We start from the raw sequence: 15,730 nt of genomic DNA, 5'->3' as shown, positions 1-15,730 counted from the left end.
TTTTATCAGCTATAAATACACAGAACATATGTACTTGTCTTCTTGTCTTTCCATACCATATTTATATACTGGGATCACGTAAAAGGCTAACAGAAATGCTGCATCTACAAAATGAAGCAACTAGAAGACGTATTAAGAAATTTATTTTGTGGTGGTGAACTCACTCTGTAAGTTTTCCCTCCTCACTTTTTTCGCCTGTGCCTCCCCCCTCCATAGTGTTCCTGAGTTTCGTGGTACCAGTTTTTTCTTTCACAGGCACTGGTTTCCATCAGGTGGCTGGCAACAGGGAAGTGTAGAGGCAGAGCACACAGGAAAATGGAGAGCTGAGGCAGATCTGAGTCACTGCACACCTGTGGCCGATACTGTCCTGCCGTTCAAACCAGAAGGCATCCTTGCTGTTGAGCCCACCAAAGCCTGAATTCCCCCTGAAAATCACTGCCCTCAGGTGACACCCAGCTGGGGTTATTAGCAGTGTTCCTGGAGCCTGAGCCATTGCTGTTACATGGACAGTTCCAAAATAAGAAAGTAAACCAAGGTTAAATGCGTAGGCATGGGCACAAATCACAACTGGAGGCTGGTTTGTGTTTGTTACCACAAATGTCTTACACACCAGGCAGATGGAAGCAATGCAACGTGAAGCACCTCCTGAAACTTATTTCTAACTGCATGGAGGCTTCAGATGGGACAGGTACAGTACGGCTGCCAGAGCTGACGATACTCTGCCCACCTAAATTAGAACGTGCTGTGCGAGTACAAGCTTCACATGTGTTGCTGCTTTGCTGGTAATGTCCTGCAGTTGTCTGCTTCCTTTTGCTAAAGCTGCACTGTTGGGCTCTCTACAACAGAACTGAAAGATAGTTTTGTCGATTTCATCAGAGAGCCATTACTTTTTTTTTTTTAAAAAACGTACAACGTTGAGTTGTACCAAGAAATTCAGTTCACCAAGAAAGCAGCTGCTGCTCTCACGCGTTGGTCAGGCCCCTTTGAAAAGAGGCTCTGTGAAGACGCGTGGTTATGAACATGAGGGCACACGTACGGTTTTGTAGATGTGCTCAATACAGCAGCCCGTTGTCCACCAGCTTCCCCCCTAGAAGGCTGGCGAGCTCAGGCAGCTGCCCAAGCTCAGCTTGACTGGTGGCATTCACACAGCCTTCGTCAGTGAGAGGATGCAAGCTGGTTTTGTCCTTTCCGGGGAAGTAGCCGTGTTCCTGAGGCTGCAAGTCACAAAAATCCGTAATGAATTTGTACTTTGTGCCAACTCTAAGAAATGTTCTGTAACAGCAAACAGCTCTCTTTTCATTAACGTGATTATAAAACAAAATATCAGTGTCAAGTGAGGAGTGGCTGGCGTTACCGTGGATCTTTTGGGGATTGCCTTTCTCTTGGAGCAGCCTGTGGTAAGGTTTTCATTACGATGCCACTCTTCCAGAGGCGTTTATGACTGCGGAGGCACGCGTTATGACACGCTGCAGCCATGCAGCAGCAGGACACCTCAGCGCCATGCGAGCGCGTGTGTCTGTGCAAAGGTGACACTCAGCAAGGGAAACCCGGCATCGTGCGCACGGGCTGACGGCTGCAGGTGGAGGAGCAGATCCCACAGCTGCCCACATCTCCCCCGAGATGACAGGTGGAGCATTTTGAGAATGCCATGGCATGAAATCCAAGGCACTTTGATTAAGCTCTGACCTGCATTTCCCATTAAAGTTGCTGCTGCACTTACCTGGCACAGCTGGCCGGGCTCCATACAGCACGGCTGCCTTCCCCCATCTGCACAGGGCAAGGGAAGCAGCTCCTGTCGCTGCTCCTCCACCTATTTTGCAACCTCCTTAGAAAGAAGTGCTGCAAAACCACGTGGTGGCTGATGCCACCCAGCAGGAATATGTAGCTATGGTAAATCTGCTGCTTAATCCCGAAGAAATATGCAGGTGTTTATGCTTTCTGGGTGTGTGTGATAGCCTTTTTCCCTTGTCCACTTGCTGCTGGTGATTTCGTGTTTGCTTGCAGCTGTAGGTCACTGCCTGCTCATGCAAACAGCTCCGTGTAATGACAGGCCTTTAAACCTAAGCTGGCATCTCAGGGTTTCCTCAGCCTTCCCGCGGGACATGAATTTTCCAGCGTATCTTAAGTGACACTACAGAGAAGAAAAGTTCTTTACCGAGGATATTGTTCCGTGTTTTGTGGCTCCTAATGTATTCCAGGGACAACCTCATTGAAGGAAAAGATTTTCCTGGCACAACAAAAGATTTCTCAAATCAGCCGCAGCTGCCAGATAGTTTCAGCTTTGAATTGTTTGCATTTATTGGGCCTGGAGTTGGTTCAATGAGGCATTTCATGTCTGCCTTGTGTCAACAGTTTGTGAGCCTTGAAGCAACTCCAATGAACTTCCCTCCCCCCGTGCAAATTAAAGGCAAGGCTACGGCAGCTGTAACCGGAGGGCGAGAAGCTGGAAAATGTCGCACCGCGGTTGAAGTCAACCTGATATAAATCCATGATGTGATGAGATCTTAAAAAAAGGGGGGAAAAGTCCAAACAAACGCAAACTGCATTTAATACTCGAACTTTTCCACGTGAGTAATGTGGAGGGAGGGCGTAATGGAAGGGTGTTGTGAAGGTTAACAAATGTTTGCATGGCTAATCGCTTTTGATGTGAACTATTAGGAAACAGTTGTTCACTAACAAATTATTATCAAACAGTTGCTCACGCTGAAACGTAAACACGGCTTTTAGGAGACAGCTAATGGGAGAGCTGGACCAGGAAGCAAACTGGCTCAGCCAAAGTGTTTGTCCCAGAAGTGAATGAAGATTAAAAAAGGAAGTCGGTCTCTAAGTGGAATAGCATGGAGGTGCCTGCGACCATGGGAAGCTTTCTGCACTTATTGAGTATGCAGGGAAGGAGGTCGCCAACATCCATAATCTATTGATCCGCTGAGGTTTTGCAGTTCCCTAATACTTTCCTTTCAGTCATCCAATTCCTGGAGCTTTATGTAAGCTACAGCATCTGTTTTTCTGGGTTGGCAGAACCAGTTGTGTTCCATTTACCTGCTCTGAGCCCAGCATTCCCAGGAATTCCCAGAACATGCTCTGGTTACTTGGAAAACCTCAAACTGATGCTGTAATTTATGCCTGCAGGACAGAGTGTTACAGCAAAAAGCAAGATTTCTTTTTTTTTTTTTCCTTCTCAATTCCACACAAATAAATGCATGGACACTCCTTAACTTTGTAGTTGAGTGTTTACTACGTGTTGAGGGCTGTACAGTTTGGGGTCTTTTTGTTGTTGCTGTGGGGCTTTACAGTATTTTACAGTGAATTTATATGTTGGGGAGTCTGAAGGTCCGATTTCACCCTGTCTGAAGTGTGAGCGTGGAAAGAAAACACTGCATAATCGTGAAACCTTAAGGAACTGGGACTGCTGAAGCATCATCTAATGCAGTGTTTCTCTGGCTGTGCCTCCCTTTTGAGGCCCTCTGTCTTTGATTAGCATTTCCCTTTTCTCAGAGGGTGAGAAGTCCTTCCATATTAGGAGGATGGAAAAGTGGCTGTAATAGCTGCAAGTATTTACATTCTCTGGGGAACAGGTAACTACCTTTAATTGCCGGCAGCAGGTAGGCAATTAGCTGTTCTCTGAGTAGTGTAAACACTTTGTGACCTCCTTTGAACCTTTCTTTGAGCATCCCTTTGAGCTAGAAGCATCCTGGTTTGAGGAGACACAGAGCTAAAGACAAGTAGAATTGTGAAAAAAAACATCTGCAAAGAAACATGGTTATAAACGTCAATCTGACATTGTGATGAGAATCTTCCTTTTATTGGTTTCTGGAGCTCTTAAAAGTTGTTTTAAGCTTTGTAAGAAGCTACAGATTGCACTATAAAAATACTGTTATGCTGTACTGAGTCATAAAGGGCACAGTCAGTAATTGCACACCAAGACAAGAAGTTGTCATATGATTTTAATTCTCTATTAACTTGTTAATTCTGTTCGGCTTGTTGCCTTTCCATTCTTCATCCAATGACAGCCCAAAGGAGTGAGTGTGCCATTGTAGGGACGTCCTCCGTGTGAACTAAGCCCAATTCAGAGATTCTCAATGCAGCAAAGACCTTGGCACATACAGTATTTACTCTGGTTTGCAATGGCATTGCAGTCACAGTCAGTCAACTTAAAAGTTAGAAGACACTGGGGTGTTCATTCTGAGATTTATCAGCTTTGGTGATTGTGACTCTTGGAGCAGTTGTGGTCATGCAGGGTATGCCCAGCTATTCCTGATTATTGTTCCCTCAACTAAGTCAGCCTTTGGGCCCTCGCTCTGGAAACATGGGGTTTTGGAAATCGAGGGTTTGCAGTTAGGTTTTGCTCCCAGGTTCCTGTAGGCTACAGAGATGGAAAACTGAGTGTTTTTGCAGGTGATTGTCTGCTACTGGTAGCCTAGGGAAAAACGAGCAGCACTAATGGTATAAATCACTTGGATTTAACAAGTTTGGATTGTCTGGGACTCACCTCAGTGACCTCTGTACCATCTAAACGTGAAGCGTGTAGACTGTTTACTCATCTGCAGGTACGTGGATGAAGCCTACCCTTTGTACTTGATTTTTAAATGGAGAATTTCCTCTCCTAACATGAAAAACGTTTTGGCCTTTCAACTTCACAGAACACAATGTTATCACAACAACCAGCAAGCAGCTAATGGTGAATGAAATCTAATACAGAACTCTTGGGACCCAAGGTTGTTGGTGTGTTTTTTTTTTTTTTTCCTAATGGATATTTTCTTTGCAATTAGACTTAGTCCACACTGGAAACGTCCACTGTGCTTTTATAATATCCTAGCATGCTTTTCCTCAACAGTTGTGTACCCTTAGCAATTTGGCAAGTTTAAAAACAGCACTCGTAGGATGTTGTTTCATGAATGACTCCTGCACAGCGAAGGTTCCCGTTCTGTAGTATATAAACAGCCAAAGGTGTAACAGCCAAGAACACTGCTGTGAGTTGAGATATGCAGTATAGAGGAAGGCTCTCCCTGCCTGAAAAAACATCCTTTTAACTGCTGACTTAACACACGTGTGGTAGCTGTGTGATCTTTATATAAAAGTATTTAAAAGTAGAGTATAAGAGACTCCTTTAAAATATCTACAACCAGTAGTCTGCTATAGTAACAGATAGCATGTTGTACATTTGCATCATCTAAAATTTACTGTGAATAAGCAAGAATAAAATGTTCTGCTCTAAGGAAAAAAAAAAAAAAAGAAGAAGCTACGCTGGAATTTGTAAAAATACTCACATGAGCTAAAGAAGTTCTTGGTACGAATTGCGGTCGTTAATGATCTGAGTGACCGGGCAAAAATTTCCATCTTATAACTGAAATGACTGCAAGTAGAGAATCAGGGTAAGCTGCTGAGTGTTCTGCTGTCGTGCAGTTTCCTGAGGTGGGGAAATAATGTGAAGCCAATCTTGTACAGATGACTCTTCATACACTCTTCATTCTGATGATGGCTTGTTCTGGTTTACAAGCAACTTCATTTCTTGCTTATCTATGCTGGAATTTACGCTTTCGGCCTCTTTCTCTGGCTCGGGGACACAAGTGCAGCCCACGGGGATAGTGACGTAGTCTTCCGTGTACACGTAGCGGCCCCCGGCACAGGACGAGGTGCGGCGCAGGATGACGGTGGGCATGTACACGGGGGTGCTGCGGAAGTGGAAATTCTCCTCGCCGAAGATCCCCATGAGGCAGCCCTTGCACAGGCAGTACGCTTCGGGAATGTACTTAGGGTATCTCGTGGGATCGTATGAAATTCTACGGGAAAGCAAATAATACAGAGTCATTAGCATCTCTCCATGTATTCATCTGGAAAACATTATTGTAATGTTGTTTGACTGTAAACATTTATACAGCGTTTTTGTTGCTGGCTTTTTTTTCTTTTCTTTTTTTGTGGCCAGGAAAAACAGCTGTAGTTGTTGCTGTCTGGCTTCTTATTTGTAAAACGGAAAGAAAAAGCATGAACAGCCAGCTTACAGACCTGCCCGGGTCCTACAGCGCACGCCGAAGGATGAAGTGCCTGGCTTTCCGAAACGTGAGATTCGGGGGCTTAAAAGCAGTCCGTCTTGCCTTTGAGTGGGTAGCTGGGACATTAAAAAAAAAACCTTGGACATTTCCAAACTTTTTATCCACCTTAAATTCTTAAAAATTACGACAACTACTTGTTAACACTGTTACTGTAGAAGCTATGACGTGATGATTTAAAGTTTTATAATTTAAATAGAGTTAAATTGTACAATTCTTTCTGCAATAGTTTTTGCTCCCTCGTATGCTTGGGGTGTTCAGGATTGTAAAGGTTCCTTCCTCTTGAAAGCAGAACTCGGTTTTTCTTTCCCTAACTCACCTCTCTTGTCTCTGCTTCTCCCTCTAACAGAATAATAACACATGCACGCCTACGCTGAGATAAACTGCAATATTAATGTTTTTGCTGCCCTCTCCTGCCACGTTTTGAAGTGAGGCATTGCCCCAAAGGTTCCAGAGCGTACATCCTCTATTTTTGTTGTCCTACATTTTGTTGTTTTACCCGTTCGCTTTGCTTACTAAAGCACCATTTCTGGAAAGTTCCCATTAGCAGTTGCTGGACAGCTTGGATCCTAAGTGCAGCTTGCACCAGCGGAGTCCAAGACACAACATTCCTCACCGGACGCAGTTGGAGGCAGAAATAAAGGCATGATATTTGGGTTTCAAGTAATAGTGATCCTGACTGCCTCAAAACTGGTGTTCTCAGCAGACGGTAAAAGCTGATAAAGTCAGCGTGGTTTATTTTTTGAAATTAAAAAAGGAGTACACAGCATAAAAAAATGAAGTGTGTAGTTACAAAGAATATCATGGTGATGATGGATTTGTTGCTTAGATCTTCACCCACTTCTCCTGCTTAAACTGGAAATAATTGCAGGGCATGGCTGTAACTCGTTAATTACAACTGGGTGCCATCAGTCCAGCAAAAATGTTTGCATTGCCAGAAAAAGAGGATTGTTTTTATATGTGTAACATACGCCCGCAGTCCTCTTTGTGGAGGACCTCTCCCCAGATCCCTTTCTGCCCTGGCACTTCAGCACTGGCCCTGCTTCAGAGCTGGTTGAGCCACGCGCTGCGTGTCAGCGTGGGCCGCGCCCATGCTCCTTCCCCAGAGCCCCGGGGAAGGATGCTGACCCCGTGTTTCTTACCAGCAGCACTCACTCACCTCTCACCTAGCAGAAAACCCTTTTCTCCCCCGTGTCCCTGCTCCCCCTTCACGCAGCAGGCTGCTCACCCACACGCAGCGGGCTGCCAGGCCTCTCCTGCAGGCTGCGGGAGTGGGAAGACGCTCGGGGAGGTCACCTGGGCCAAATGCCTCCACCGAGGCAAGCTTGGAGGCGTTTGCTGATGTTTGTCCAGCCTGCTCTTAAAAACCTCCACAGGAGATTCCCCGGTCTGCCCAGAGGCTCTGCTGCAGCGTCTGACTGCCTCTTTATTTGGTAAGTTTTCCAGCAGTGAAGCAGAGTGGGGTTTTTCTTGCAAACATAATCAATCATTTCCCGTGCTTGGCCTGGAAATTACAGCAGCGGAGGCTAAAAAAATGAATAACAGTCAAAGTTTTGATATTAGAGAAGGTATTAGTGAACTCTGAGATAAGAAGGGACTTCTGCTGCAGAAGGGGCAGCATAAGTCTGCCTCCAGCTGTAGCGACACGGGCACTTTACTCATCAAAATCTGCAGCCCGTCTCTCCCTCACACCTCTGCCCTCCACTGGTGCTCAGGTTCTCCTGGTCACAGGACTGACGGGGGAATTCCTCCAGCTGTAAAGCTGCCTGGCTGAAAGCTGGATTTGGGTCTTCAGCTGTCTTGCCGCGTGGAGCAGAGTCCTACACGAAGGAGGCAGCGCGGACACACAGCTGTGGATGGGGGCGGAGGGAGGCTGCTCTCTTCAGGAGAAGTAACCCCAGTGTACCACATTGAAACAAATCTGGAACTGCAACTTTAGACAAACACAAACCCATTTATCCCTTCATCAAAGAAAAGAGACTTTTTTACTGTTATTTTTGTGGTATATATTTTACCCTATATTCTGGATTCTTTGCCTTTTTTAAGGAACTTGATTTCCTCGCAGAGAAATGCGACCAGCTCCCCCACAGCCAGACATCTGTGATGCTGCAGATAGGTTTTGCAAAGCTTCTCTGTCCCATTTGCACTTGCTTACTTTCCCCAGGAAATACCTTCATGTTACAGGATCTCACACCAATGTGAAATAAACTGTCTGCTAGCCAGCAGTAAGTGGAATACGGTCATTCCTCCTGCGATACATTCCCATTTCAAACCCGAACGTGAATAATTTCAGTGGCAGGCTGTTAAACTCTCCGTGTGTCAAGGCAGTGCTATTTCCCATACTGTGTTATCTCTAGCACCTGGTTTATGATGTTACTGGAAAGCACAAAAAAAGTTTGGTGCAAACAGCACTTCCACTAATAACAAGAGGACTGTGTCACTGGAATCAGGGTCTACAACAAACTTCCCCATTCTGAATTCTCATGTAGCAAAAGTCTGGCATCAGTGAGGTTTTCTGGAAGGATGGTGTGGTGTAATCTCCTCCTCTATTTGGAAAATCTCCTCTATTCTCAAGTGTGGTATAGAAACTGCTGCTCCATGAGATGAGGACTGAAAGGAATCAGAGAGGCTCCAAACCCCAAAGTGAATCCAAAACATGGTTTTGCATCCAGACCTGCACTTCAGTAATAACGAACCAGAAAGTGGGGAGTAATGCCTCCTGAAACCAAATGCTGCACTAAACGTACACGGCTCTTTGGAACCATACCCAGGGTTCTGCATCTTCAGCTCAAACCTGTTAAGAAATGTAACAAGTGTAGCTGAAGCCCCGTTTTATTCTTTCTAGGGAGCCCAGATTGATGGGGTCTGCACTGCCAGCAAACCCCAGTAACCCAGCCATGTGAGGGCACTTGTGAGACCTGCCTCCTGCCCTCACGCACTGCACGTAATCGCTTTGTGTGTACAACGACAGGCTCTGCTGCTGAAGCCTGATGCAGATCCATTACTCCCAGCACTACCAGTCACGTTTTTAAGTCTTCTCCTGCAACAGGACAAATGTGTTTGGTTAAACTTGGGTTAAAGATCTGGATAAAAAGCATGCCCCAGGTTCCCCGACTCCTTCCCGCACCTAGTGAAAGATGCCCCAGCTGAGAGGAGCTGTCGATGTTGCTGGTGATGCAGCAAGCTGCTGCCCAGCCCGTGCACCTCAGCTGCAAGTGACAGCAGCGATCTGTGCGGGGCTGTTGTGTTTCCATCTGCTGGAACAAGCAGCGGGTTTGTACTGAACTGGAACTGCTAATGAAGTGTGACTCGTTCGAGGGTGCTTTTCCTTATGACCCTGTAAGTGTTCTGAGAGCTCCCAGTGAAAAACAAACTTCCTGCCGTTTATGCACTAAGCCTGGAAATCAAGAGAGACGCTGCTGTCACAAGCAAAGCTCTTGCAAAGACTTCATCTGTCTTGTCCTGTACTGCTACTGTCAGATGTAGCATTTTTAATAATATTGCCACTTCGTAGTCCAAACCCAGAGGGTCAGATGCTGTGCTGGATTTGGCAGGTCCAGCCACCTCTTCAGAAAATCACAGCTGGCGTGAGGCTATTCAGTTACACAAGCACTGGAGTTAAATATCTGCGTATCAAATAAACTAAGCACGATGTAAACTCAACACAAGAACTCCTGCTACAGAGAAATAAATGTCTTGCTAAGGGAAAAAAAATAGTTGTTAGCTCCTAATGCTGTAAATACTTCAGAGTGCAAGGTAAAGGGACGATGCTGTGCATGTTAGACCTCTGACAACATCCAGCTGTTGCACGAGCATGCACTCAAACCACGAGGACAGCAGTTCTGCGTCCCCTTCTGTTCTTGCCCTCACCTGCATCTCTGGGTCTTGCATGCTGAGCCACACGATAATGTCAAATCTTGAAAAATGAGCTGGGTAAGGGTCTTGAAAATCATTGGAGTCTTGTTTAAAGGAAATGCCACCCTTGCATGACATTTTTTCAAAAGCACAGCAGACAAGCTTGCCTTCAGTGGTAAAGACAAACTTGCCTGTATTGTTTTTATTGAGATTTTACTTAAATAAGCACTAAGCCAAGGATGTATATAAACTGAAATTGTTTTTTGAAAAGCAGAAAAAACAAGCTAGGCAACGTCTGAGAAAGGGACTAGCTAACACCGGGTTTCCTGATCAGGTTAACACTGACAATAACAATTAAATCTCTGCTTTACTCAGTGTTGCTGCCTAGGAACTCAGTACGGGAAAGGAGTTTAAGAAGGAATCCTTAAAGGATGTCAAGAAGCTTTGCTGATTATTTCATCTTACTGCCTATCAGTAAACAACCCCCCATGGAAACCATCACCTCTCTACAGAAGTTCCTTATTACTTTTCTAGCAGAGACAAAATGCTGGATGCAAAACAAAAGAAGGCAGGCTCAGCTTTTGAGAAACTAAAGCTCTAAGCTCATCTTTCAACCCAGTAAGTGAACCTTTAGTAAACATGGGAGTAAGCTCCCAGAGACAAACACAGAAGCCATGAGACTTGGAAATTCAGAATCAGGAATGAATTATTGAATACACATCAAGGTTTTTGCCAAATTCATGCAGAAGTGTGTTTGCAGAAGCCTCTGAATGTATTCCTATAACTCTTCATGTGATTTCTAGCCATGAAAAGTATTAGAGCCCTAAGACAACAGACAATAAAACTGAAGCCGATGAAAATAAACAGCTGATGAATGGAACAGCACCTGGGGCTGATGAATGGAACAGCACCATCACAGAAATCACAGATCAGCACTGTCTGCAAACTTGCCATTGACTTCAGCGGGACCAGACGGCTCAACCTTTACACCCAGCTTTACAACCAGAGCCTACAAATGTGTAGGCACGTGTTTAAAATTAACCCCTTTTTAATGGCTCGTGTCCACGAGTCAAGTTACTGGCGTGAGCTGAGCTTGCCTTGGTAAGGATTCACCATCCTTGTGGCTGCTGTAGATTTTAACAAGCGACACCCATCCTGTGCTGTCGGCGGGGTGTTGAGAGAAGTCCCTGCATGAACTTTTGTGAAGCACAGCAATGGCCAAGGACCACGGCACTTCCCTGTAGAAGCAGGCTGCCTGGGTCTCACTGAGTGTCCACGCAGAGCTACCAAGCAGTGCCTGGAGAGAGGTCACAAGCTGGCACACCGTCGGCCTGATGATTTCACAGCATGCTGCTTTCAAGGCAGAGCTGCTGCTTTCGACTCTACTTTTTTTTTTTAAAAATGGGTAATTCCTGGCCCAACTCCCCGCAGTGCTGAGCACATCCAGCATCCTCCAGATTTCACTCAGCTCAGCTGACTTCAGTTCAGGGAACTCTGATGTCTCTTTATAGCTCCGCAGGGTAAGGAGCGATACGGGTGGCTGAACTTCATGCTCCGAGCTATACATTGATCTCCTGTGACCATCAGGATGGAATTTCAGTATCAGGCAGATGAATTAGTATTTTCCCCTAACTTTTGCCTGAAATACCAACTGTTAGTTACCTGCCAGCAGCAGGATGTTGGATCAGATGGATCCTTGGTGCAATCCACGTGCAACTCCCGTATCTCTGGGTTGTAGCAAGCCAGAAGTGATGTAAGTCTTGTAATTTGTATAACAAAATTAAAGATATCAAATAGAAAATAAGTAATGCCAACAGAACAAAGACAAGGAAAGAAACCACACAAGGATCACCTGTACTTTTACTCAGTCAAGCCTAATTCTTCCACACTGAACAGAATGACAAACTTGGATACAGAGCAGTAGGGTGGACGTTACGCATGGATCTCTAAGTAAATTATTTCATTCTTTCTCACAAATGCTGGTTTGAAAAAAATTTCAGTTGACTTGAAGTGTCATGCGAGCAGAAGAATTACAAGAAGCAGCGTTAAACAGCTGGGAACAGGTGCCTAGGGAGATCTGCAGGGGAAGGTAAGTAGAGCCAGACTTAATATCTTTATTATTAATGATCTGGAATGGGGAGTACAAACAGTATGTTAATGAAATCTGCAGCTGGTCATAACGGCAACTGCTGCAACACCAGTGAAGACAGAGAAATAGCACAATATATCTCAGACATGAAAATGCAGGTCAAAAGGAAAAAAGACCCTGTCTGCATTAAGGAGAGATCAACTGCTCTGTAACTCTTTAGTGGCAGAAAAGAGGCTGGAGAGCTTCTGAAGTCTGCGAGATGCTGGAACTGGGCAGGAATCTCAATTGGGATGCTGGAACTGGGCAGGAATCTCAATTCAAACAGTGCCAGTTGTGCTTTGGGGGTGCCCCATCCTGCGACCCTTGGTAAGATAAGGGAAGGGGAGCAATTTATGAGGAAGATCTGAGAGAATTAAATGTAAGCAGGCTCATAAAAATAGTTCCATAACACAGGAGAGCACTGTATGCGGATTTTCAGAATAACATCCTTGCCATGGAAAAGAAATTGTTGTGATCATTTAAGTGGAGTTGGTTAACCACTGACAAGACATATTGTGCCACGATCTGCTTTAATGGAGAGCAGCACGTCCTTTCTGAAGAGATGCAACAGCTCCAGTGGGATCTGGGAGATTGCTTAGAGGGTAACGGGGTGAATACCTGTCACCTGAATGCTGCTCAGCAGACCTGATCTTCCTAATGCTTTTTCTATCTGGCTTCACAATTTATGAAACAGCTGGCTGTAAAAAGAAAAGCACCTTACTGTTCATAATGAGCAATTTTATATTTTACATTTTCATCACACATCTTGCAATGTTTGTTGCCATCTCATAGCGCTAATAATGAAGTAAAAATGGGATCAAGAGAGAAAGCGGGGAGATCTGCTAACTAGACAACGCTCTCTCTTACGAACTAAGCCTATACAGAGCTCCAGCTGAAAATAAATACCTGCCCAAAGAGATGTGAGTATGGAAATCACCACTTTCAGACAAGGAGAACAATTTTTTGATAGCATGAGTATTTGGCAAAACTGATGTAAAAATACCTGAGCTTAACAGTAGGTGTTCATCATACTTGTTTTTTGCATGTTTAGGTTGGTTAAAAAATTCTCAGTCTGCTTTGAAAAAAAAAAGTATTACTAAAAATACTCTTTCTAAAAATACTTTGTTTATGAAAGGCTTATTGAGCAAATAAACCATTTTTCTTTCAGTAGGATTACTTCTTAAACTAAAAGTGGGCAAAAACCATGCCACAAAATAAATGTTTATGGGAGATCACTAACAAGGAGATGTATTTAAGTTTGCTGGATATACAGTAACTGTGTCAGAGTATTTATGAAAGATAACACACAGAAAGTAGCAAGAAAGTTCCTTTAAAGTTTCTGCACTTTTTAGCTTCCCGTTGCCTGCAGTGTCTTCACAGAAAGCTGGAAATTGTCCCCAGATCTGTCACTCTTTTTCAGACAAAACTACCAGAAGACTTGTCAGTGAGAATGGGACCAAAGTTTCCAAGCTTTTCCAGAGTATCCCACAGAAGCGCAGCCCCTTGTTTTGGGGTATTAAGCAGCCTAACAGCAGATTTAGTTTGCTTGTTTTTTTTTTTTTACGCCCCCTTACGAACAGCCTGTCAGCCACCTCGGGGGATGTGGGTTTGCGAAGTGCTGGTTGAAAACAGATGTAGAGAACCGCAGCACTCGTGCCTCTCCTACGCTCTCTTACAGCAAACTGGATGGCAAACTGCTGGGAATATCGGCGTTGGGATACGTGGAGATACAGCTCCGCTGGTCTGCACCCAGAGCACGTGTTGCTCTCAGGTGCATTTAGAAGCCAGCAGTGGCTGGGGAAATGGCTTGGGGAGAGCATCTGAGCCCCATGGGGCTGCCATGAGGTGATGGGCGGCGTGCTTGGCTACTGCCTGCTGTCGATGGTCCTGTGTGTCCAGCCAGGTTCACTTCAGCGTCCAGTCAGGTTCCCTGCTGTGTCCAGTCAGGTTCTGCCCCATGTGTAGTCATGTTCCTCCCTATGTCCAGTCAGGTTTACCTCTAAGTCCAGTCAGGTTTCCCCGTGTCTAGTCATGTTCCCCTCTGTGTCCAGCCAGGTTCCCTTCTGTGTCCAGTCATATTCTCCCCTATGTCCAGTCAGGTTCACCTCTAACTCCAGCCAGGTTCCTGTCCATGTCCCCTCATGTTCCCGCCTGTGTCCCATCATGTTCCCCCCTGTGTCTGCCACCCTCCCCTCTCCATGCAGCCCTCCTGGGGCTCCCACCCGGCGCTGCCCCCTCAGGGCTCGCTCCCCGTGCGTGCAGCCCCCTCCCTCCCCGTCCCCCTCTCCCCCGCTCCCTCCTCACCCCCGGGCGCCCCCATCCCCTCCCGTATCTCCCCTCTCCGATCCCCCAGCCCCTTTTCCCCCCGCACCTCTCACCTGTACGCCCAGGGCGAGGCGCTGCGCATGTTGACGGGCAGCCGCAGCCTCTTGTCGCCGGCCGGCCGTGCCCCCGCGGGGCAGCTGGCGTTGTGCTGCTGGCGGCCGGGCGGCTCGGGCTGCAGCGTGTGGTGGAAGGCGCTGAGCATGCCGGCGGCCAGCCGCCCGTACAGCTGCTCCAGCAGCTCCTCGGGCCTCTCCCCGCAGCCCCGGGGCCGAGCCGGCCGCTTGGGAGCTTTGGCGGCGGCCGAGGGCAGCGGCAGCAGCGCCGCGCACAGCAGCGCCGCCAGCACCTGCAACGACGCCGCCGTCAGCGACCCCCGGGCTCACCCCCCCCACACACCATAACCACCGCCACCGCCACCACCCGGCCCGCCGCTCCCTGCCCTCGGCTCCCCGCCGCCCTTACCCTGCCTCGCTGCATGGCGGCGGCCCGAGGAAGCCGAGGGGAGGCTGCCGCCGGCTCTCCCGCCGGAGGAGCTGCTGGAAAAGTGCCCCGCGCCGCGCCGCATCTCCCCCCGTGCCAGCGGCTCCGCGCCGGGAGCTGCCCAGAGACAGGGAGCGGGGAGGGGGGACGAGGAGGGGGGAGAGCCCGCAGCACCGCTGGGTTGGGCACAGCGAGATGCAGGGGTGGCTGCTGCCAGCCTGGGACACCCAGAGCAGGCTGCCCAGTAACACGTCCAGGCGGCTTTTGGGGATCCCCAAGGAGGAGACCCCACAGCCTCTCTGGGCAGCCTGTGCCAGGGCTCCGTCACCCGCCCAGCACAGCAGTGCTGCCTGGTGCTCAGAGGGAGCCTCCTGGGTGCCCGGCTGTGCCCATGGCCTCCTGTCCTGGCACTGGGCACCACTGAGCAGAGCCTGGCTCCGGCCTCTCTGCACCCTCCCTTTGGGGATTTAGGGACACAGATGAGATCCCCCTGAGCCTCCTCTTCTCCAGGCTGAGCAGCCCCAGCTCTCCCAGCCTCTCCTCACAGCTCCAGCGCCTTCATCGTCCTGGTGGCCCTGCCTTGGGCTCTCTCCAGGTCCCTCTGGTACTGGGGAGCCCAGAACTGGACCCAGCACTCCAGGTGTGGCCCCACCAGTGGTGAGGAGAAGGGAAGGATCACCTTCTTTGACCTGCTGACAACACTCTGCCTAATGCAGCCCAGGATATTGCAAGCTTCCTTCACAGCAAGAGCACATTGCTGCCTCCTGTTCAGCCTGGTGCCCACCAGGACCACCTGGGCCTCTTCTGCACAGCTGCTTTGCAGCTGGGTGGCCCCCAGTAAGTCCTGGTGACTGGGGTTTTTCCTCCCCAGGTGAAGGACTTTGCATTTCTCCTT

The 15,730-nt window shown here is 47.6% G+C and overlaps 1 protein-coding gene across 1 annotated transcript; it reads right to left on the bottom strand.

The window, feature by feature from the left end:
• Window positions 1-3,775: 3,775 nt before the first annotated feature.
• Window positions 3,776-15,058, bottom strand: IL17D (interleukin 17D). The gene is made up of 3 exons (XM_084506070.1): window positions 14,818-15,058; window positions 14,409-14,701; window positions 3,776-5,780 (listed from the first exon to the last, which is right to left on the bottom strand). The coding sequence occupies exons 1-3, from the start codon at window positions 14,830-14,832 to the stop codon at window positions 5,465-5,467; spliced, it is 624 nt and encodes a 207-aa protein (XP_084362196.1). The 5' UTR covers window positions 14,833-15,058; the 3' UTR covers window positions 3,776-5,464.
• Between the last annotated feature and the right edge of the window lie 672 nt (window positions 15,059-15,730).

The sequence above is a fragment of the Aythya ferina genome (assembly GCF_964211825.1).
Source record: "Aythya ferina genome assembly, chromosome: 1".
NCBI classification, from domain to species: domain Eukaryota; kingdom Metazoa; phylum Chordata; class Aves; order Anseriformes; family Anatidae; genus Aythya; species Aythya ferina.
Note: the sequence above shows the minus strand (reverse complement) of the source record. Positions and strands in the feature narration are given on the sequence as shown.